Below are 25086 nucleotides of genomic sequence, written 5' to 3'. Positions count from 1 at the left end.
AGTTTAATTTTGTAAGTTGCCAGAATCGCTTATGGAAGTAGACCTATTTAACATTATAAAATATTCTCTTATTAAGAGGGTATTATGTTTCTCCATGTCATAGTCAAGAAAAGATTTGCATGTCCTTTCTGTGGTTCTTCCATATTTGTTTATTTGCACACCCTTTTCTCAGAGGGAAGAGTAAATGAAGAAATGATGGTTATAGGAAGATATTAACAGAAAAAGTGTAGCCAGCCATGATTAGTACACGAAATATATACCATGGGATCTCAAATCTGACTGAATTTCTCTTTAGCCAACACTAAGGAAAGCAAAGTTACCTACATGATTCACTTAAGTTCATAAGGTAGAAACAAACTAGTTTTTCAAGGGAGAAGCACAGTTAATCCCAGTACTAAATTTTGAGTATCTCCCATGGGTCCCTATAATAAGAATACTTTGTGATAAAAGTAGGTACCTGGGGCAAGAAAGTACAGTAACTTTTAGGATCAGCTGTGTTTGTAGATGTAAGAAGTATCATTTGCTTTCACAAGAGTTTAATGTTAGTCAGTGGTTCTTAACCTTTTTGGGGTCATAGACCCTGTAACATTTTTATGTAGTTTTATTGTGAATTTGCTAAACATATAAATTCTGGACTCATCTCAAGAGATTCTGATCCAGCCAGTGTGTGGTAGGTTTTATAAAGGTATGTGTAAGCACCATCCTAGGTGATCCTGACGTAGGTTCTTGTTAGACCATATGTTTAGAAACTGCTTCTGGAATATAATTTCAGGGAGTTCGAACATTACATCAGTACATGGATCTTATCTCATACAAGTGAACAACATTCTCAACAATTGTATGGTGAAAACAATAATGTGATTCATAGGGGTGTTTGGTGCTGCTGTATTAGAAAATTAACGATTTTTGTTGAAATTTATTGATCAAAGCAAGTCACATGGCCATACCTAACTTGAAAAGGAACAGTACTCATGAGTAACACATGTGGGGTGCCCCCCTTCTCTTTTTAGTAATGAATTGATTTTTTCCCCTTAATATCGAATCACTTTCACATCACTGAAATAAACATGCATGATTATGAGGTATTATTTAATTGTTTAATTTACTAATATTTTTTAAGACTTTTGCATCTATATGTTCTAATTAGATTGGTCTACAGTTACCATTTCTTGTTCTCTCCTCACCAGTTTGGTATCAGGGTTTTGTTAGCATTATAAAATGAGATGAGTATCTTTATGGTTTTTTTTCTTCCTCAACTTTCAGAGTTTATATGGATTTTTGATATACTTTTTGTGAGGAGTTTAGGGCACAGTCTCTACACACAAGACCACCCTCACTTCTGACATCAGCTGCAAATTTGGGAGGTTCCCAAAACCCTGAGGTTCAATAATTTGTTAGAAATATTCATAGATCTTAACTGAAAACTGCTTTGCTCATGGTTATGGTTTATTAAGGGAAAGGATACAGATTAAGATCAGCTAAAGGAAGAAACAGTGTCCAGGAGGGTCAAACACAGAGCTTCCCTTGTCCTCTCTGGTGTTGTCAGGTCACATTTCTCTCCTTCCCTCATTAAATGACAGGGCACATAAGTACTGCCAGCCAGGGAAGCTCACACAACCTTTGGTGTCCAGAATTTTTATTAAGGCTTCATCATGTAGGCATTGCTCATGTGGATAATCTCAATCTCCAGGTTGATTGACCCAAACCCCTTACCCTAAGTCATACTGTTGCTATTTCTGGATTGGCCTGCTCCCTAAGACTATATGAGTTTGCCAGTCCCCTCCCTGAATCACATTGTTAGGTTATCCAGTATGACCCAAGGCCCCAGGCTAACAAAGACTCTCTTATCAGATATAACATTCTTAGGGCCCAAGGATATTACCTACTAGAAGCCAAGGGCAAAGGGCAGACCGGCTCTTTGGACAAGACCAAATTCTTTGCTACACACTTTCACATAACTGTCTTTTTTCTCTTATGGTTGTCTTCCTGTGATTCTTTGATACCAGATTAAGTTATAGGGATTCCTTTATGGAAAATTGGTTCTTTTGAATTTCTTTAGTTGTCTCTTATGAGATAAAAATAACAGACACTTATTTAACTGCACTTAAATTACTTTTTTTTTTTTTTTTTTTTTAAGAATAAAGGTTCTCTTCAGTTTGAAGACAAATGGGACTTCATGCGTCCAATTGTTTTGAAGCTTTTACGCCAGGAATCTGTTACAAAACAGCAGTGGTTTGATCTGTTTTCGTAAGTAATCCATTCATTCTACCTTTTTGATAACATAAAGGAAAATTTGGTGGCTATATTCAAATGGAATATTGGCTCCAGATTGGACTGTTTACCTGTTTGAAATTATTACTGATTGTGTTGGGGGTCCCCAAGACCACCCCTAGGTTCAGTGGTTTGCTCGGAGGACTCGTAGGACTGAACATAAAGTCATACTCACAGCTATGACTTATTACAGCTAAAGGATACAAAGCAAAATTAGCAAAGAGAGAGGTATATGGGGTCAAGTCTGGGGAACAGGCACAAACTTCCAAGAGTATTCTCCCAGTCGAGTCACACAGGACGCATTTAATTTCCCCAGCAACAAGATTGACAACATATGTGATATGCTGTCACCAAGAAGCTCTTTGGAGACTCAGTACCCAGGGTTTTTATTGGGGGCTGCTCACATAGGCAGCCTCTGCCTGGCATGTACCAAAATTCTAGACTCTCAGAAAGAGCGGTGTTCAGTGTAAACCATGTTGTTTGTACAAACAGGTTAGGCACAGTGAGCCATTCTCATCATTTCAGGAAAATTTTTCATCAGTGTAGGAAACTGTCAAACATTCAAGTTCTCAGATCCCAGCCAAACAGGCTTTTCTAAGGAATACAGTCTCAGATCTGTTATGTTAACTCTTAGCCTTTGGCCAGAATGTCTTTACAGCAAAACTATTACCAGTAGGACACCACCCCTGCCCCCATCCCCACCCCCATGTGCAGCAAGGTAAGACCAACTTGTAGTATTGATCTCAGTTATGCATTTTAGAGGGCCTAAATTTAGTTAGTTAAAATAAATCCCGCCAACCATGAGGTTTATCTTAGAAAAGCAGGGGGCTTTCTCCTTCAGTTTCTGTATGGACCTTTTACATGGTCTGAGGCATCAATTCAGGCAAAGCACAACTATGGCCATACAGTTGAATTCGACCTGAAAATTTTCCAGGGTTGAAGCAGTGTCATGATAGGGTACATACAAAAAGAAGTATAATTTCAGAGGACCCACATGGTACCCCTGGAAACAAAGAGTTTGCACTTTTTTAGGGTACTCCAAGCAAGGCATAAATTAGATAGTATGGGTTAACAGGGCCCTCAGTGTGTCCTCCCATGGGGCCTTTCACTTTAGAGTTCTCAGTCTAGTTCATTTAATTCAGTTCAGGCCTTGTTTTCAGACGGACTACCTGAAGGCCTTTCACTTTAGAGTTCTCAATCTAGTTCATTTAATTCAGTTCATGCCTTGTTTTCAGACAGACTACCTGAAGGCAATTAGTTCCAAACAGTTTGTTTATCCACGACACCATTTCATTTGCTTCATAGTGTGGATGACATTTAGAGGTGTTCTTTGTGGAAGGTGTAGGAATTGGGGCTGCTTGCAGCCATCTCAGAGTACTGCTAGGTGTGATTGAAGTTCAGCATTCAGTTTGAATTCAAAGCACTCACAACAGCATGGAAAGCCAACACCAGGAGCTGGGAAAGCTTTCAAGAATACTTATGAAAAACAAAAATCATTCATGTCCTTCTCCCTGGTGCCTCACCAGGTGCTGAGTTTTATTTTTTCTCCCTTATAAAATCAGTGTGTCCCATTCAGTAATGAAAGCTTTTCATTTTTTTCCCAATCACCCAGAGCTGGAGGAGGAACAAAAACATTTTTACAGAAAAACATTTTTATACAACTTAACTAGAAAGACATATGTTTAGGAATTGGTCTGGATGAAATCCCAAATTTTCAAAAATTTTCATAATAAGTTTACATCACACCCCCACCCCTTTTGTCCTGACCATTTACCTAGTGAGCAGCCTGGAAAAGATCAGTTCCTTTCTGGAGATAGCTGTGTTTAATAATGAAGTTGCCTTACTAAGGTGTGTGTGCAAGGAAGGGTGATGCGAAGGTGAGGGAAAAAAATCAGGTTATTAATTCATTGTTGAAAACTGCAACTAATCCGGAAAGCTGGACACAAGTCCGTAGCAGTGAAATATCCCTGAGAGGGGATCATGAATCCAGTCTGTAAGGAGCGAGTATGCTTTCTCCCAACTTGCAGCTTTTAGCAGTAACCACAAGTTAGGAATGCACTTTAGGTCTGTATATCTGATACAGAGGCTATCAGCAGCTTGATTTCAGATGGCCCCGTCAGAGAATGAGTCCTTTTCTGTGGGCATCTGCAAGTGATTCCAGCCAGAATCCATGACGTTTTCAGTTTATGGCTTCACAGAGGGTGTCTTAAATCTTCAACAGTCCACAAGTCAATGTCCTGTTCACTGAGCATATGCCTGCTTTAGTTCAGCACAGCTTGTGTTGGGGTTTAAATAGCCCAATGTCAGACAATATCAGGTTTCAGCTTAGAGTTAGATCCAAGCAATTAGGATTTGTGAATTCAGGATTCTAAAAAAGCCAGTGACTTTTCTCGAGCAGTGGCAAAGCCAAGATGCTGCAGACCAGTCGTGTTCTAAGTCCAAGTGACAAGACTTTTCTAATCCCCTTTTATTTTGTCAGTCTCAGAGTTTAGATTAATCCACTCAGTAATATGCACATCATGCTGGAAAATCATCAGCCTTTCAGGGTCAGACATCTGATTTCACAAGAGCTCAGTAGCAACTAAAAACTGCTTTTTAAAACTCCAGAAGTGTATATCTATTTGGACATTTCTTATGTTTTCATGTTGTCTCCCTTTTCTCTGAGATGGTAATAAGTAGAAATAATAGTATCCATTATGGAGATTTATTTATTCTGTTTCCAATACTCAAACAGTTCAAATTCTAATCCTTTCGCCAGCAGTAAAAAGCAAGGAAATTGTGTCTCAGTAACTTTTAAAAAAAATTTATTTATTTACATTTTATTTTTGGCTGCGTTGGGTCTTCATTGAGGTGAGCGGGGGCTACTCTTCATTGTGGTGTGCGGGCTTCTCCTTGTAGTGGCTTCTCTTGTTGCGGAGCTTGGACTCTAGGCGTGCAGGCTTCAGTAGTTGTGGCTCTCAGGCTCTAGAGCGCAGGCTCAGTAGTTGTGGTGCATGGGCTTAGTTGCTCTGCAGCATGTGGGATCTTCCCGAATCAGGGCTGAAACCCATGTCCCCTGCATTGGCAGGTGGATTCTTAACCACTGCGCCACCAGGGAAGTCTGTCACTAACTTTCTATTTTGCAACTTTTCCTGATTGATGTGATCCCTCTAGCATTTATGAAAGTAAAAGCATATAATATTTTATATCTTTATTTATCATACATCCAGGTACAATAGCCAAAGAATACAAAGCCATCTTTAAAACTTTCCCTGCCTCTTTTTTCTTATTACAGATTTATTCAAACTCCTAGCAATAAATTTAGCATTTACAATATTAACATTACAGTTGCTGGGAGATCCTGACTGGAATGTAGGAGGCATGGAGAGGTTGCTGAAGCAGCAGTAGTTAGGCTGAAGAAACAGCTGGAATAGTTTCTTCTCCCTTGGTTATCTAAAACTTTCTCCAGCCTTGCGACCTAATGTAACTTAATTCCTCTTGCTTGGAGGAGAGACCAGCAGAAACATTTAACATTTTTGGTCCACCGGAAAGCTTATGTTTGAGAACTTTTGGGCCTTTTCTCCTCTTATTTGGAGGCAAGAACAAAAACCAAAGTCTTCATCCGTACTGGGCATTTTCTCTCCTCACTTGGGTCAGCATGGCCAAAGCAGCTAGAAGATTTAATGAGCCAACTCTCTTGGGGTTAGATCTGTCATTTTCAAATTTCATAGGTAACTTTTACCTTTCTCACAGCAGATAGCAACTCAGCTGCTGATTCATACCACGGTTGATTTCATAGCCATGCAAGTAGCAGAGGTTCATCATACTACCACTTAATTCTTCCTTTTCTCAAACAGTGCTTTCACCATGTTTAATGAATCCCACGTCTGACACCAACCATGTCAGTGGTCTTAAGACCACCCCCAGGTTCAGTGATTGTTAGGAAGACTCATAGGACTCAGCATATAGTTGTATTCATGACTATCATTTATTACAGTGAAGGATACAAAGCAAAATGCAACAAAGGTGCATGTGGTAAAGTCCAGGGGAAACCAGGTACAAGTTTCCAAGCATCTTCTCCCAGTGGAACATATCTACTTAATTCCTCCAACAACTAATTGGGACAACACATGTGAAATGCTGTCTACCAGGGAAGCTTCTTTTTTTGTTGTTGTTAATATTTATTTATTTGGTTACACCTGGTCTTAGTTGCAGCTCGCAGCCTCCTTAGTTGTGGCAGGCAGGCTCCTTGGTTGTGGCACGCTGGCTCCTTAGTTTTGGCATGCAACTCTTAGTTGCGGCATGCATGTGGGATCTAGCTCCCTGATCAGGGATCGAACCTGGGCCCCCTGCCTTGGGAGCGTGGAGTCTTATTCACTGCACCACCAGGGAAGTCCCCAGGGAAGCTTCTTAAAGACTCAGTACCCAGGGTTTTTACTGAGAGAGCTGGTCACAAAGGCAGCTTCTGCCTGACGTGAACCAAAATTCCACATCCTAGACAAAAAGCAAGTGTTGAACATAAATCAGATTTTTTACATAACAGTTTAGGCACAGTGAGCCATTCTTATCAGGAAATGGTGAGAACTCTCACAAAACCCAAGTTCCTATATGTCAGCCAAGGGCCAACCTTGCAACCATGTCTTCCTAAGGATAGTAGTTTCAGACTTAGTATAATTTCTGTGTGTGTGTGTGCACTAGTAAAATACTATATCAATGAGTTGAAGATGTATGACTGAATAATCTATACACATTAGGCTGCTGTGCTCATTTTTTCTCTTTATCACGGAAGAAAATAGTCTAATCCTAAATAACATAGAACTTGTTGCATAATATTAACTTATATCCATGATTCTGCCTTTTGAGAAATTAGAATTCAATAAGAAGCAGCTGAGACCTTTTAAAAATTTCATAGCGTTCATGTATATGTATATATTTCTTAAATTATTTGATTAAATGTATTTTATGAACAACGTATTGAATGTGGTGGGTTTTTTTGTTTTGTTTTTGCCAGTTTGTGTTAATAATATGGTTTATCATGTAGAGTAATGCTTATTCTCTGTGCATTCCTGATTGGAAAAAGGAGCATAGTGTGATGGTGTTTCCTGCTTAAAGTATACTTCTAAGCAGAAATAGTACTTGCTACAGTTAGTGGCCTCAGCACATCGTTTTTAAAAATCCTTGATCTCCTTGGAGTTACCCAAGGCTGCTCAATATGTAATCCTTTTAAGTTAAAGGATTCCTTATGTCTTATCATGCCACACCAAAATTATAAGACCTACATTAATTAAAATCTTTCCAAACTTTAGCCTATTTAGCCATATTAATTAATAACCTTTAGGTTAGTTATATCTTTCTAAATCTAAGGTACTAAAATAATGTTATGGTATTAAACTACATTTACTATTTGTTGCCCTTTTCTCATAACCTGTATCATTATTTTTCAGCGGGGGTACTGTTGGTGTTTTGGGTGGTTATAAGATTGTTCTGCATACTGTGGCATGTTTATCACCTCTGGCCTTTACCCTCATAAACTCTAGTAGTGGATACTTTCTGTGTACTCCTCTCCCTACCCCTCATTACTGAAAGAAAAAAAGCTCTCACTTCCAAATGTCTGAGGCAGTACCTCCCTCAGTTGAGAACTGCTGCTTTAGATACATGTTGTTTGGTTTGACTCTGGTTTGTGAAATTGAGGCTAAAATTTAAAAATAAATTATTTTCAACTTGTGAGACTTTATTTTTAAGAAAATTCATCTTTACTACAAATAATTTTTTTAATGTTTTTCTTGTTCTTCAGCTGGTTTTTAGGATACCACTTTCTCCTGTTTTTTCTCCTATCTCTTGTCTACCTCATCTCAGTCATCTAAGCTGATCCATCCCTTTTGTGCCCGTTAAGTGTTGGTTTCCTTCAGAGTTCTGTTTTTTTCTTATTCTTTTACCTGAGTTCTCATCTATTTAAGCAATCCAGATTATTCTCCAAACTTCCATACCCATGTGACCTATTGTTTCCTGCATACTTAAGTTCCATAAGTACTCCATATTTAGAGTGATGAAAATCTGTTATTTATAGTCTCAAACCAAAAATCTGGAAGCTACCATCAACCTCCTGTTTTTTTACTCCTTCATATCCGCTTGATTACTAGATTTCATAGACTTTTAAGTACCTCTTGAATTTCTTTCCATCCCATCTGTCTTTTCCCCCCACTCTCTTGCCTGAATGATTACAGTAGTCCCGTACTTTCTTTGTTGTATCTCTAGTTATCTATTGCCACACAGCAAATTACCCTGAAGATTACCAGCTTAAAACAAGAAACATTTATTATCTTACAGTTTCTGAAGGTCCAGAATCTGGTTGCAGCTTAATTGGGTCTTTCTAGCTCAGTATCTCTTAAGAAGTTGCAGTCAAGCTCTAGGCAAAAGAACTAGGCCTGTATTCAACTAGGAGTGAATGATCTTCAAAGCTTACTCATGTGATTGTTGGCAGGCCTCAGTTCTTCACTAGCTGCTCAGTTCCTCACTGTGTAGAACTCTCCATAAAGCTGTTTACTGTGTGGCAGCTTGCTTTCCCCAGAGCAAGAGAGAGTGTTCCCAATACAAAAGTCATGGTGTTTTATAACATAATTTTGGAAGTTACAAACCATTATTTCTTTTCTTTTTTTTTTAATTGGAGTATAGTTGATTTACAATGTTGTGTTAGTTTCAGGTGTACAGCAAAGTGAATCAGTTATACATATATCCCCTTTTTTTTTTAAGATTCTTTTCCCATATAGACCATTTTAGAGTATTGAGTAGAGTTCCCTGTACTATACAGCAGGTTCTTATTAGTTATCTATCTTATATATAGACCTTCATTTCTTCTGTATGCTGTTGATCACACAGACAAATGCTTTGTACACTGTAGGAGGGAACTATACATGGGTATGAATGCCATCCAGGAGACGGGGATCATTAGGGGCCATCCTAGAGACTGTACCTTCAGAGGAAATAGATGATGCAAGGTTTAGAAGATAGCTCAAAAAGCATTCCAGTTATATCATTAGAGAGGAATAAAATGAAAGAGACTACTTTGAAAATGAAATAGTCAAAATAAGGACCTTTGAAATAAAAGAGCTAAATAAAAAAAGATTGAATTAGTAATACAAAAAATAAAACCAAAGAGTCCTCCCTGAATGTAGAGCAAAGTATGGAAAATTAAATAAAAATGAAGACATATTTAGGACAGCTTTAGAATTGGGCTAACTTATACTTAAAAGGGGTTCCAGAAGGAGAGGACAGAAAGTAGAGGAGAGAATATAGCCCCAAAGGATAAGAAGAAAATTTCCCAGGGCTGAAATCTTGTATCTCTCCCCCCAACCCTCCAGATCTTCATATTGAAAGTGCTAAAAACCATGCATACACATGTCCTTAATTTCAGAATTCCAAGGATAAAGAAAATCTAATTGTTGGAGGGAAAGTTACCTTTCAAGCGAAACAGACTGGCCACACTCTTTTCATTGGCCAAATTGAATGCAGGAGGCTGACGCAGTTTTCTTTAAATATTTAAAGGGAAATTATTTTGAACTTAGTATGCTGTACCTAGTCAAGTTTTCAATCATGTTTAAGGCGAGATGAACATGTTTTCAGACAAGTAAGTATTTAGAAGATTTAAGGATCCTGCAGAAATGAAACAGATACCCTTTCCTCCACTATTACCAACACTGACCATTAAAGAAATTGAACTTTACTGAACTAAACTGAAAGAGGTACTCTTGAACTGGGAATCCTGACCATGAAATGAATATGAATAGAAAAAAGCAGACACCATCTATCCAAAACCATAAAAAAGTACAAATTGAAACATTTTAGCTTATAAAAATTGTCCCACAGAAACCAACTATGAAGTAGAAAACAAATACAGCACTCCGAACTGAGTTCAGTATCCTCACACAACCATGTGGGGTTATAAAACAAACTTGAACTGAAAATTCAAAAGCTAAGGAGAGAAATCAGCAAAAGTGGAGGAAATAATGAAATGAAAATTGAACTCAGAAAACAAATAGAACAAGACAAAATCTTATCAGAAATCGATCATCTCAGTAGATGAAGAAAAAACAGATAATCTTTCCAAAATAAAACAGAAAAATGAAAATATTATTCTTTAAACTGGTAAAGATCACCTGTAAGTAATCTAGCAGCAATATCCCAGTAATAGTATGTTGGAAGCATTCCATTTAAATTGGGAATAAGAGCCCAGTCTCCCAGCCTCTCTTGGGAGAATGAGGCAGCTTGAGGGCTGTGGCTGAGTTGCAGTTGCTGGGTGACAAGTTGGAGCCGGGACAGGCATAATGGCAGAAACTGCTTCTCCACTGAAGCACTTCGTGCTGGCTAAGAAGGCAATTACAGCAGTCTTTGACCAGTTACTGGAGTTTGTTACAGAAGGATCACATTTTGTTGAAGCAACGTACAAGAGTCCAGAACTTGACCGAGTAGCTACTGAGGATGATCTGATAGAAGTACAGAGGTATAAAAATAAGCTTTCCATCATTGGTGAGGAGACATGAAAGTGGCTTTTTTTTTTTTTTTTTTTTTTTGCGGTACGCTGGCCTCTCACTGTTGTGGCCTCTCCCGTTGTGGAGCACAGGCTCTGGACGCGCAAGCTCAGTGGCCATGGCCCACGGGCCCAGCCGCTCCGCGGCATGTGGGATCTTCCCGGACCGGGGCACAAACCCGTGTCCCCTGCATCGGCAGGCGGACTCTCAACCACTGCGCCACCAGGGAAGCCCCGAAAGTGGCATTTTTTGGCAGGACAAGCAGTGGGAAGAGCTCTATTATCATTGCCATGTTGTGGGATAAAGTCCTCCCTAGTGGAATTGGACATACAACCAATTGCTTCCTGAGTGTTGAAGAGACGGATGGAGATAAAGCCTGTCTCATGACAGAAGGGTCACATGAAAAAAAGAATGTGAAGACAGTTAATCAGCTGGCCCATGCCCTTCATATGAACAAAGACTTGAAAGCTGGCTGTCTTGTCCATGTGTTTTGGCCAAAGGCAAAATGTGCCCTCTTGAGAGATGACCTGGTTTTAGTGGATAGTCCAGGTACAGATGTCACTACAGAGCTGGATAGCTGGATTGGTAAGTTTTGCTTAGATGCTGATGTCTTCATTTTGGTTGTAAACTCCAAATCAACTCTAATGAACACTTAAAAACAGTTTTTTCACAAGGTAAATGAACGACTTTCCAAGCCTAATATTTTTATTCTGAATAATCGTTGGGATGCCTCTGCATCAGAGCCAGAATATATGGAAGGTGTATGCAGACAGCTCATGGAAAGATGCCTACATTTCTTGGTGGAGGAGCTCAAAGTTGTGGATCCTTTAGAATCATGGAATCGTAACTTTTTTGTTTCTGCAGAGCAAGTTCGTAGTGCTAGAAAGCACAAAGCCCAGGGGATGCCAGAAGGTGGTGGGGCACTTGCAGAAGGATTTCACACAAAATTACAGGAGTTTCAGAATTTTGAACAAATCTTTGAGGAGTGTATCTTGCAGTCAGCAGTGAAAACAAAGTTTGAACAGCACACTATCAGAGCTAAACAGATACTAGAAACTGTGAAAAACATAATGGATTCAATAAACGTGGCAGCAGCAGAGAAAAGGGTTTATTCAGTAGAAGAGAGGGAAGACCAAATTGGTAGACTGGAGTTTCTCCGAAACCAGATGAACCTTTTAACATTGGATGTTAAGAAAATAATCAGGGAAGTTTCAGAGGAGGTTGCAAATAAGGTTTCATGTGCAATGACAGATGAAATTTGTTGACTCTGTTTTTGTTGATGAATTTTGTTCTGAGTTTCATCCTACTCCAAGTGTATAGAAAGTATATAAAAATGAGTTAAATAAGCACATAGAAGATGGAATGGGAAGAAATTTGGCTGATCAGTGCACCAATGAAGTCAATGCTTCAATGCTTCAATCCCAGCAAGAAATTATTGGAAATCTGAAGCCATTACTTCCAGCTGGTATGCAGAATAAACTACATACACTGATTCCTTGCAAGAAATTTGATCTCAGCTATGACCTAAATTGCCACAAGTTATGGTCAGATTTTCAAGAGGATATTGTATTTCATTTTTCCTTGGGCTGGTCTTCCCTTGTCCATTGTTTCTTGGGCCCTACAAATGCTCAGCGGGTGCTTCTGGGATTATCAGAGCCTATCTTTCAGCTTCCCAGATCTTTAGCTTCTACTCCCACTGCTCCTACCAATCCAGCGTCACAGGAAGAACTCATGGTTACCTTAATAACAGCATTAGCTTCTCTTACGTCTAGAACTTCTATGGGCATCGTTGTTGGAGGAGTGATTTGGAAAACTGTAGGCTGGAAATTCATATCTGTTTCATTAAGTATGTATGGAGCTTTGTATCTTTATGAAAGGCTGACTTGGACCACCCGTGCCAAGGAGAGAGCCTTTAAACAGCAATTTCTGAATATGAAACTGAAAAACTGCAAATGATTGTTAACTTCACAAGTGCCAACTGCAGCCATCAAGTACAACAGGAAATGGCGACCACTTTTGCTCGCCTGTGCCAACAAGTTGATACTACACAAAGACATCTAGAAGAGGAAATTGCTAGATTTTCCAAAGAAATAGATCAATTGGAGAAAATATAAAACAATTCGAAGTGCTTAAGAAATAAAGCTGTTCAACTTGAAAACAAGCAGGAGAATTTTACTAAGCAGTTTCTACATTCAGGCAATGAAGAAGAATCTTAACAATAGAGATTGCTTTGGTGATCATGATAGGAGAAAATGGAACTTGGAAGATTGGGACAGTTATTTTTATGAAGTGACTTTAAATATGAATTCTACTAACTATACCTAAATAGCAAATCCTTGAGTAGATCCTGGTATTGATCTATCTCAGGATGTTTGCATTTCTGAAAAGTGTTGTGATGTCTCTTTTAGTTTTAATTTTGGGTAAAGAAAAATCCTTTGATACGTGAAAATGATGAATTAGTTTAAAGCAAAATAACCAACTCTGTGACCCCTGAGGGGTGGGGCCTTTCTCTTAATTAGGGCTCTCTTTGTTTTTGATTCTGAAAAACTCTGCTTCCTGGCATCCAGTAGTTAGAGAATGCTCCTTTCATCTTCTTTCTCAAAACGAATTTTTGATGCCTACTTCAACGGGAATAGTCACATTTTTGTTTTATAAACTGCTTTGCTCTAACCACAAAGGAGTGTGGAAATGTTCTTGAGTGTATTATTTATGCAGGTTACAATCGCTTTTGCCATCCTGGCAGGCGTGTAAACCACTAATAAATAATACTGTTTTTACTCTCTCTTATTCCCATTAAAACTGATGTAAAACAGTAAAAGAAATAAAAATAAAATGAATAAGACAAAGTATCTGCACACTTCATTTTAATTTCCTCTAGGTTTAGAAATTTGTTGCCATAGAATTGTAAGTAGTATGCTTATATTTTATATGTGGTCATATCTCATTTTTTAAATCCTTAATCCTACATATTTTCTTTAATATCCATATTAAGGAGTTGATCCACTTTATAGGTCTTTTCACATAATCAAGCTATAAAAATTACTTTGATATGATACATCAAAACGTATTGGATCCAACTGTGCAGTGCTTAAATGCTAAGGAGTTCATAGCCTTTGATGCGTATATTAGACAAAAAAAGCTAAAAGTGCATGGTCTAAGTAAACCTGAAGAAAGTAAAAGGAGGAAAGACAAAAAAGGAAAGACAAAAGACAAAATTAATGAAATACAAAATAATTGTGAATAGAGAAAAGAAAAAGGTAAAAATTTGTTATTTGGAAAGAGTAATATTTATTCCATTTTTATTATTATGTTTATTATTTGCTTCCTTATTAGTGTTTTCTTCCTGGTTTCTTCGATTTATTTTGTCCTTTGATTTCTTAGTTCTTTTATTGAATTCTTAATTTTAAAATTCTTTTTAATATTTTTCTTTACAATGAAAGCTTTCAAGCTACACATTTTTTCCTTAATATTGCTTTTATTGTCACCATAGTTTCTGTGGTATTCAGGGTTTTCCTTTTTATTTCTTTCTTACAGATTCTATTTTTTAAAAAATTTTACTTTAGTTTTTGGCTGCGTTGGGTCTTTGTTGCTGTGCATGGGTTATCTCTAGTTGTGGCGAGCATGGGCTACTCTTCGTTGTGGTGCGTGGGCTTCTCATTGGCGTGATGTCTCTTGTTACAGTGGCTTCTCTTGTTGTGGAGCATAGCTCTAGGCATGCAGGCTCAGTAGTTGCAGCATGTGGGCCCCACAGCGTGCAGGCTTCCATAGTTGTGGCACGTGGGCTCTAGGGTGTGCAGGCTTCAGTAGTTGTATCACGCGGGCTCAGTAGTTATGGCTCTTGCGCTTTAGAGCACAGGCTCAGTAGTTGTGGTGCACGGGCTTAGATACTCCATGGCATGTGGGATCTTCCCGGACCAGGGCTCGAACTCGTGTCCCCTGCATTGGTAGGAGGATTCTTAACCACTGCGCCACTAGGGAAGTCCCTTTATTTCTTTCTTGATTGTTAGTAATTTTTGTTTTTCGTTTTCCTTTAATCCATGCATTATCTAGGAGCTTAAATTTCTAGATAGTGAAATTTTTAATTATTTATTTATGGATTATAATCAGAGAAATAGCCTATAAAATTATCTTCTTAAAATTTTGTATGTATACATGTGCTCTTAGGAAAAAAATTATATTTTTGTGAGTTGCAAGAATCTCTACCTAATAAATCATAGCCATTAATTGTATTTTTTTTGGCTGTGCCATACGGCTTGTGGGATCTACGTTTCCTGACCAGGGATTGAACCTGCGTCTCCTGTGCTGGAAGGCAGATTCTTTACCACTGGACCACCAGGGAAGTCCCCAGAATACCTATTTTTTGCACCAGGGTCACACTATTTCTCTTTTACTCCCTGTTTAACTTGAGGAAGTTGAAATACTTTGGAATATTTCTTACCTCTTCTTCTCTCATCCCTTCTGTCTGTCCTCTTGAAACCTTTAAAAAGTTTTTACTTCATCATTCTCCCACTCCCCAACCCCTTGATTTTTCTAATATAGTTAAGTATTTAAAAAGAATTCCCTGGGAGACTTCCCTGCTGGCGCAGTTGTTAAGAATCTGCCTGCCAATGCAGGGTACACGGATTTGAGCCCTGGTCCGGGAAGATCCCACGTGCTGCGGAGCAACTGAGCCTGTGTGCCACCTGTGTGCCACAACTACTGAGCATGCACTCTAGAGCCTGTGTGCCACAACTGCTGAAGCTGTGCGCCTAGAGCCTGTGCTCCACAACAGGAGAAGCCACTGCAATGAGAAGCCTATGTGCAGCAACGAAGACCCAACGCAGCCAAAATAAATAAATAAATAAATAAACAAAATATTTTAAAAATAAATAAAATAAAAAGAATTCCCTGGGACTTCCCTGGTGGTCCAGTGGTTAAGCTTCCATGCTCCCAATTCAGGGGGCCTGGGTTTGAACCCTGGTCAGGGAACTAGATCCCGCATGCCACATCGAAGATCCTGCACATGGCAACGACAATCCAGTGTGCTGCAACTAAGACCTGGTGCAGCCAAATAAATAAATACATAAATAAATATTTAAAAATAAATAAAAAGAATTTCCCTTAACAGCATGTCTCTTTTTAAAAACACTTAGTTATGGGCTTCCCTGGTGGCGCAGTGGTTAAGAATCCGCCTGCTAATGCAAGGGACACGGGTTCGAGCCCTGGTCTGGGAAGATCCCACATGTCGCGGAGCAGCTGAGACTGTGTGCCATAACTACTGAGCCTGTGCTCTAGAGCCCGTGAACCACAACTACTGAAGCCCACGCACCTAGACCCCATGCTCAGCAACAAAGAGAAGCCACCGCAATGAGAAGCCTGCGCACTGCAACAAAGAGTAGCCCCCACTCACCGCAACTAGAGAAGGCCTGTGCACAGCAACGAAGAGCCTACACAGCCAAAAATAAGTAAATCTTAAAAAAAAAAAAAAAAAAAGACAAAGTGCATCAACGAGAAGTACATCCAACTATATGAGTAAATAGTAGAAACGTGTTGAGTAAAAAAATTATTTGAAAAAATTATTTGATATAATTTCTATAACGTTCAGAAACCCTCATAGTATGTTGTAAAACTTGAAAATAAAATGACAGATTCAGGCTTAGTTACTTCTGGGGATGGATGAGAGAGTAGGATTAGGGAGAGGAACATAGAGGTCTTTAAGGGTATTATCATCATACAGTCCTCAAGTGTATTATAATACATTCCTCAAAATGTGTATGAAAATTGACCAGGAGACTTGACATGTTCTATTGTGTGGTGGTGAGAAGTATTGTGTTTCAAATAAGAATGTATTGAAGATATTCTTCCATGATGTAACAACATATAGGAGCACCTGGAGGTTGAGGAAAGGGAGCTGGAGAAGATGTATTGATCACAAGTTTGACTCTTTCCTGGGTACCCAACTCAACACCATTCCCTCTTGCCTTATGAGACTCAAGTCACGTTTGAGCCCTTCTGACATGTACCTGCAGTGGGTACGAGTAGGCAGGGATACTAAGGTAATCCTATTTTGGGGAGGTATGGAACTCCTTTGATGGGTGGCTTTTGCTCTAAAACTCTTAAATAGCTTTACCAAACTTTCTTAGAACTGCTGTGTAGTCTAAGACTCTTGCTACCCAACCTTCATCCTTCCTACTCTTCCCTACAGGGATCAGAACAGCATTGTGAGCTTATGTTTTGCCCAGCTTCCTGTAGCTCACTTCCCATTGTCCCTCACAGGCATTACCCTCAATCAATCTCTCTTGCATGTCTGATCCCATCTCTTTTTTGGAAAACCTAAACCACTGCATGGGTCAATATGTGTGAAGTGCTTGGTACATCGTAAGCAGTCAATACATGCTAGTTTGTGTTATAGTAAATTAAGTAAGAGATGATGGTAATTTTCACTGTGGTAGTGGTGATGGATGGAAATGTCCAAATTGGAGAGACATTTAGCTGATGGATACAGTAGGACTGTGATTGAATTATAAAAGGGTTTTAGTTTGCCCAGTTTCTTGCTTATCACTCCCCACTTCACACTTGACAGCCAAGCCACATTGATTTGTTAATAGTTCACTGCATACACCCTAGTGATCTATAGTTCTTTACTCACATTGTGACTTCATAAAATATCCTTCCCCCACCCTCTTTTGCCTGGCAAAATCCTACTTGTTCATTGAGATAAGCTTAGGAATCAACTCTTCCAGGGAGTCTTCCCTTTTTCTCTTTACCAGTCACTTCCATCCTTTCCTTCTCCTTGGGTTCCTAAACCATCTTATGTTTATAGGCTTAGTAGTCATAAGCATTGAAATATAATCAATCTATTTTTGTATCAGTTTCTTCTTTTAGACTCTAGATTTCTTTAGCCATGAGGTGAGATTGCAGAGGTATTACAGGGGTCAATTAACCATTTTGTACTTTATTCAAAGAGCAATGGGAAACCGTTGGAGGACTTGAAATATAGAGGCAGTAAGATGTAATTTGAGTGTTATGATGATCACTTTAGCTACTGTTGGATGGATTAGAGGGGTGCAAGAGTAAATCAAGGGAAATGGTTTGATGTGGGCTCTAGAGCCCAATTGCCCGTGTAATTGCCATATACTAGCTGGGTAATCTTGGCAATGTTACTTAACCTTTCTTTGCCTCAGTTTCCCCATCTGTAAAATGGCAATAAAATAGTACTACTTCAGGGTTGCTGTGAAGGTTAAGTGAGTTAAAACAGCTTAGAATAGTATTTGGCATATAGTAAGCAGTTAGCTGTTACCTATTATCTTGTTATTTAACAGATATTTGTGTGCTTACTACATCTGCTCTGGGCCAGATACCACTATTAAGCCGAATTTAACAAATGATGAAAGCAAGTTCAAATTAATATGCAGACAGAACTTTAGATTATAATTATGTCCCTAAGAATCTGAATGTAAAACAGACTATTTGGCCATTGTTATGATGTTACAATTCTAGAGATATTTTTTGGTTTTTTTGACATTTTTTATGGTAGGGGCTCTATAAAGTACTGGGGAACATTTTTTGAATAAAAGAATCCCCAGTATAAGACTCTATCCTTTTGTTATGTTTCCCTGCTCTACAATATAGTAATTAAAAAATTCTCTCTGTGAACATGTATTAATATTAAATATATTTCTATAATGAATGATCTTTGGGTAAAATATGTCAGATTTATAGTTTAAAGAGCTTTTGTTTCTGTTTATTTTAAATAAAGGAGGCACAGTGGTAATTGATATGTAAATGTGATGAATGTATGGGGGAAACTAGGAATTTTGCTGTAATGGTATTTAAATTACAAATTTTCTAAAAGAGGATAGTTTATATTGTGTTATATATTAAAGGATTTATACTTGTCTTTGCACAAGAAAATATTGATAGTATTTAACTTTGGGAGTCTGATTGGGAGATCCTTTTATAATTTAAAAATTTAATCAGTAAGTGGCAAAGATTTAAGGAAAGCAATGACAAAGAAAATAGAAGCAAATGTTTATATATGAGGTGGCTTACAAAGAATGCTTGGTTCATGTGAATGGATTCAAGCACCCTTGAATGGTCCATGGAAGGGTGTCCATGGTCCATGGAAACTGTATTGAAACAGAACAGAGTGCTTTGTTCTTTTTCCAGTGTTAATGTTTGTTTACCTGCTTTATTTTTACAGGGATGTACATGCAGTCTGTCTCTGGGATGATAAAGGCCCAGCAAAAATTCATCAGGCTTTAAAAGAAGATATTCTTGAGTTTATTAAGCAAGCACAGGCAGTAAGTTTTGCATCTATATATTATTTAAGACTTTACTCAGAGAATATCATATTTTCTGGTTTTGAATGTAGGGCTTCCTGAAGTAATTTTAAAATATCACATTAACTTTTTTTTTTTTCACATTAACTTTTGACACACTTGGCTAAATAAATTTTTTAATGAAATGATTGTCATTTGTTGTTTTTACCCCCCTCCCTCACTGACATTTCTTTCAAAAGAATATATTATTATCCTCAATTAAAATGTGCTATAAAAAGAATTTCATTTTTAATACATTCTTTAGAAATCCCCACCACCATTATTTTTTGGCCACACATCAGTTCACATAAATCATTTTTTTCCTCACAATTAATACTTACTCTTTTCAAGCTGACAGCAATTTTCTTCAATTCTAAATACTTCTCTGACTGTAATTCTTGGACTGTCCTTTGCATTGCTGCTGCTGAGCTGAAATTCAGCACTCTTGAGTTGATGATATGTATAAGTGTTTAATATTATTGAAATGAAGATATAGCTCATTTAGGCATTAGGTCAGTTATGCAAGAGCTAGTTTGTTTTTGTCTTTATTAACACCTTTGTTTTTTGGGAAAAATTAATGCAGAGGTAAAGTATTATTTCAGATCAACTCTGGCATCACTAATGCATCCTTTACCACTTTGGAGAAGGGCCTAAAGACATGAGATTATTTTCCTTTCTATAAAATGAAGTTTGAAAACTAGAGAGCTAGAATTTGTTATTCTTTATTTGAAATTTTACATCATTGTCTTGTACAACATTAGTAAAAGTCTGTTAGAAATCTTGTTGAATATTAATAAGTGTTAGCAGTTGGAAATTAAAAATGAATATATAACTTAAAGGAAGATACTGAAATTGAATATATGATTGATATATATTTAATTCTGTTAGTAGCCACTACCATGATAAAATAAGAATGATGTCACATTGGATGTTACTTACAAAATGAAATGTTTTATTGATGACACCATTAATTCTGCTGTCTTGATCAATGATTGTTTAAAAATTAGAGTTTTATAAGGAAATTTTTTTTTTTAGGAAATTATCTTTTAATGAAAATAAATCATCAGGTTTGCTTAGAAAAATTAAATGTTTCAATGTCACAGTTTAATCAAAACATACATTTTTCTAGAACTGATTTAGGAAAACAGTTTCTGCTTGCATTGGAAAGCATATCAGCTTATCTGTTTATGACTTTTGGTGAAGATAAATTATGTTTATTTCAAATTGATAGAGCATTATTCCTTAGTTTCTGGAAATGGGCTCACAAAGAATCATCTTAGAAATATACTTCACACTAGAAAACAAAGTACGTTCAGGGTTTGGAATGATATTTGGAACGATCCAGGAAAGTTTGGAATGTAGACCTTAGCAAGAACTTGAGGATGGGATTTAGTGCCACTAATTCAGAGCAGTTAAATTGCAGGACTGGCAGTGCCAGACATGGGTGTATAATTTTAAAACATTTAAAAACTTTTAAGAAGATCTAGCTTTGTGAGTTTACTAGTCAATTACTAGACTAATTGAGTTTATCCTGTTAGGAAGGACCAAATCTCCCAAATAGGACAGTGAGCATTAAAATGTTTATTATAGCATTATTGAAAATGATGAAAAGAAATAAAAATAAATATGCAATGCTTGGAAAGTTATTAGGATATTGAATTTTTTCTTGTTTTGTTTGTTTTGTTTTTAAGATTAACGTAACCCTTCTATTTGTATTGGGTTGGCCAAAAAGTTCGTTCGGGTTTCCTGTAACGACATACGGAAAAACCTGAACAAACTTTTTGGCCAACCCAATACATAATTCTGTGGCTTAGCAATTTGGGCTAGGCTCACCTGATTTTGCCTGAGCTTATTAATATGGCAGCAGTAAGGCTCTTCAGGGACTGGATGGTCTAAGAGCGCTTTTCTCATATTCCTGGTGTTTGGTACTATCCTGGCTTCCCTCTGGGGCTTTTTCCCCCTCACATGGTTTCTTGTTCTCAAGGAAACAGTCTTTTTGGTGTGATAGTGTAATCTTGCAAATCTCTTCAGGTCTTGGCTCAGAAGTCTCACAATGTCACATCTACAGCATTTTGTTGGTCACAGTCACAGGACCAGCTAAAGTCCAGTGGTGGAGAAATAGACTAGGAGCTTTAAAAAAAAAAAAATTGAGATATAATTTACATACCAAAATTCACGCTTTTAATAAGTATAATTGTATGTGTTTTAGTATATTCATAAAGTTGTACAACCATCACCCACTAATTTTAGAACATTTTCATCAGCCCATATAGAAACTCTGTACCCATTAGCAGTTACTTCCGCATGACCCCCCCCCCCCCCCCCCCCGCCACTTTGGCAAACACTAGTCTACTTTCTGTCCCTATGGATTTGTTTATTCTGGACATTTCCTATAAATGGAATCCTACAATATGTGGCCTTTTATGACTGACTTCTTTCACTTGGGATAATGTTTTCAAGGTTCATCTATATTGTAGCATTTAGCACTATTTCATTCCTTCTTATGGCAGAATAATATTCCATTGTATGACTGTGCTGTATTTTGTTTACCTGTTTGTCATTGATAGACATTGGGTTCTCACTATTTTTTGTCTGTTTTGAATAATGCTGCTGTGAACATTTGTGCACAAGTTTTGTTTTAGGTATAATTGACACATAACATGATACTAGTTTCAGGTGTACGACATAATGATTCAATATTTGTATGTATTGCAAAATGATCACCACAGTAAGTCTACTTTCACATCCGTCACCATATGTAGTTACAAATTTTTTTCTTGTGATGAGAACTTCTAAGATTTACTCTTCTTAGCAACTTTCAAATGTATACTACAATATTTTTTTTTTTTTTCGGTACGCGGGCCTCTCACCGCTGTGGCCTCTCCCGTTGCGGAGCACAGGCTCCGGACACGCAGGCCCAGTGGCCACGGCTCATGGGCCCAGCTGCTCCGCGGCATGTGGGATTCTCCCTGACTGGGGCACGAACCCGCGTCCCCCGCATCGGCAGGTGGACTCTCAACCACTGTGCCACCAGGGAAACCCATACTACAATAGTATTAACTGTAGTCACCATGCTGTACATTACACCTCTGTGACTTTTTAATTTTTAAAATTTATTTATTTATTTATTTTTGGCTGCATTGGGTCTTCACTGCTGCACGTGGGCTTTTCTCTAGTTGCGGAGAGCAGGGGCTACTCTTTGTTGTGGTGCATGGGCTTCTCATTGCGGTAGCTTCTCTTGTTGTAGAGCACAGACTCTAGGCACGCGGGCTTCAGTAATTGTGGCATGCAGGCTCAGTAGTTGTGGCTTGTGGGCTCTAGAGCACAGGCTCAGTAGTTGTGGCACATGGGCTTAGGTACTCCGCGGCATGTGGGATCTTCCCGGACCAGGGCTCGAACCTGTGTCTCCTGCATTGGCGGGTGGATTCTTAACCACTGTGCCACCAGGGAAGTCCCCCAATTTATTTTTATAACTGGAAGTTTGTACCTTTTGACCCCCTTCACCCATTTTGATCCCTCTCCTCCCCATCCCTCTGCCTGCCGATCACCAATCTGTTCTCTGTATCTGTGAGCTTGGGGGGTTTTTTTGTTGGGTTTTTTGGGTTTTGGGGGGTTTGTTTTTTGATTCCACATGTAAGTGAGATCATAAGGTATTTATTTGTCTTTGTCTGACTTATTTCACTAAGCGTAATGCTCTCAAGGTATACATGTTGTCACAGATGGCAAGATTTCATTCTCTTGTATGGCTAAATGATATTCTCTTGTGTCTATATACCACATTTTCTTTATCAGTTCATCCATTGTTGGACATTTAGATTGTTTCCATGTCTTGGCTGTTGTAGATAATGCTGAAGTGAACATGGGGGTACATATATCATTTTGAATTAGTGTTTTTGTTTTCTTTGGATAGATACCAAGAAGTGGAATTGCTGGAAAATATGATAATTCTATTTTTAATTTTTTGAGGAATCCCATGCTGTTTTCCGTAGTGGCTGCACCAATTTACATTCCCACCAACAATGTACAAGGGTCTCCTTTCTCCACATCCTCAACAACACTTATTTGTTGTCTTTTTGATAATAACCATTCTAACAGGGATGGGGTGATATCTTATTGTGGTTTTGACTTGCATTTTTCTAGTGATTAGTGATGTTGAGCATCTTTTCATGTACCTGTTGGCCATCTCTGTGTCTTTGGGAAAATGTCTATTCAGATCCTCTGCTCATTTTTTTTTAAATTAGTTTATTTATTTATTTATTTTGGCTGCATTGTGTCTTCGTTGCTGAGCGCAGGCTTTCTCTAGATGTGGTGAGCAGGGGCTACTTTTCGCTGTGGTGCTCGGGCTTCTCATTGCAGTGGCTTCTCTTGTTGTGGAGCATCGGCTCAGTTGTGGCTTATGGGCTCTAGAGTGCAGGCTCAGTAGTTGTGGCACAGGGGCTTAGTTGCTCCATGGCATGTAGATTCTTCCCAGACCAAGGATCAAACCCATGTCCCCTGCATTGGCAGGTGGATTCTTAACCACTGTGCCACCAGGGAAGTCCCTCTGTTCATTTTTAATCAGAATTTTTTTTTTTTTTTTTGCTATTGAGTTGTGTGTGTTCTTTATATATACTTTGCATATTAACCCCACATCAGATATATGATTTGCAAATATTTTCTCCCATAGGTTGCCTTTTGTTTTGTTAATGGTTTCGTTTGATGTGCAGAAGCTTTTTAGTTTGATGTAGTCCCATTTGTTTATTTTTGCTTTTGTACCTTTGCTTTTGGTGTCAAATCCAAAAGATCATCACCAAGACTGGTGTCAAGGAATTTGCTACCTATGTTTTCTTTTAGAAGTTTTATGGTTTCAGGTCTTATGTTCAAGTCTTTAACTCATTTTGAGTTAATTTTTGTAAGATAGTTGTCTAGTTTCATTCTTTTGCATGTGGCTGTCCAGTTTTCCTAACACCAATTATTGAAGAGACTGTTCTTTCCCCACATATATTTTGACTCCTCTGTCATAAACTAATTGACCAACTATGTGTGGGTTTATTTCTGAGCTTTCTGTTTTGTTCCGTTGATCTGTGTGGTCTGTTTTTATGCCAATACCATACTGTTTTGATTACTGGCTTTGTAATGTAATTTGAAATCAGAAAGCATGATGCCTCCAGCTTTGTTCTTATTTCTGTGAGCTTTGGCTATGTGGGGTCTTTTATGGTTCCATACAAATTTTAGGATTCTTGGCTCTATTTCTGTGAAAAATGTCATTGGAATTTTGATAGGGATTGCACTGAATCTGTACTACTTTGAGTAGTGTGGACATTTTATTTATTTATTTATTTATATTTATTTTGGCTGCCCTGCATCTTAGTTTTGGCATGCGGGATCTTCATTGTGATGTGTGGACTTCTTAGTTGCGGCATGCAAACTCTTAGTTGTGGCATACATGTGGGATCTAGTTCCCCGACCAGGGATCGAACCTGGGCCCCCTGCATTGGGAGTGTGGAGTCTTACCCACTGGACCACCGGAGACGTCTCAGTGTGGACATTTTAACAATAGCATTGTAACAGTCTGTGAGCGCAGAATATCTTTTCATTTATTTGTGTCTTATTCAGTTTCTTTCATCAGTGTTTCAGTGTAGGTCTTTCACCTCTATAGTTAAATTTATTCTTAGGTATTTTATTCTTTTTGATGTGATTTTAAACAGGATTCTTTCCCCCTAATTTCTCTTTTTGGTAGTTTGTTATTAGTGTATAGAAACTCAACAGATTTTTGTATGTTGATTTTTCTATCCTGCAACTTCACTTAATTCATTTGTTATTTTTTGGTGGAGTCTTTAGTGTTTTTCTGTATATAATATCATGTCATCTGCAAATAGTGACAGTTTTATTCCTTTCTTTCCAATTTGGGTGCATTTTATTTCTTTTTCTTGCCTAATTGCTCTGGACAAGATTTCAAGTACTGCTTTGAAAAGGAGTGGTGAGAGTAGGCATCCTTGTCTTATTCCAGATCTTAGAAGAAAAGATTTCAG

General features: G+C 38.1%; 1 protein-coding gene and 1 pseudogene across 1 annotated transcript in view; both read left to right on the top strand.

Moving 5' to 3' along the window:
- The window catches only part of CUL5 (cullin 5), a 95937-nt gene that overhangs the window by 15845 nt on the left and 55006 nt on the right, over positions 1-25086 (top strand). The window contains exons 2-3 of the mRNA XM_029208005.1: positions 2138-2247; positions 18958-19057. Coding sequence (XP_029063838.1) covers positions 2138-2247; positions 18958-19057 — 210 coding nt within the window. The remainder of the gene's footprint in view (positions 1-2137; positions 2248-18957; positions 19058-25086) is intronic.
- LOC114886900 lies at positions 10564-12991 on the top strand (annotated as a pseudogene).

Source organism: Monodon monoceros, unplaced genomic scaffold (assembly GCF_005190385.1).
Source record: "Monodon monoceros isolate NGI ecotype Baffin Bay Population unplaced genomic scaffold, NGI_Narwhal_1 Super_Scaffold_7, whole genome shotgun sequence".
In the NCBI taxonomy this organism is placed as follows: domain Eukaryota; kingdom Metazoa; phylum Chordata; class Mammalia; order Artiodactyla; family Monodontidae; genus Monodon; species Monodon monoceros.
Note: the sequence above shows the minus strand (reverse complement) of the source record. Positions and strands in the feature narration are given on the sequence as shown.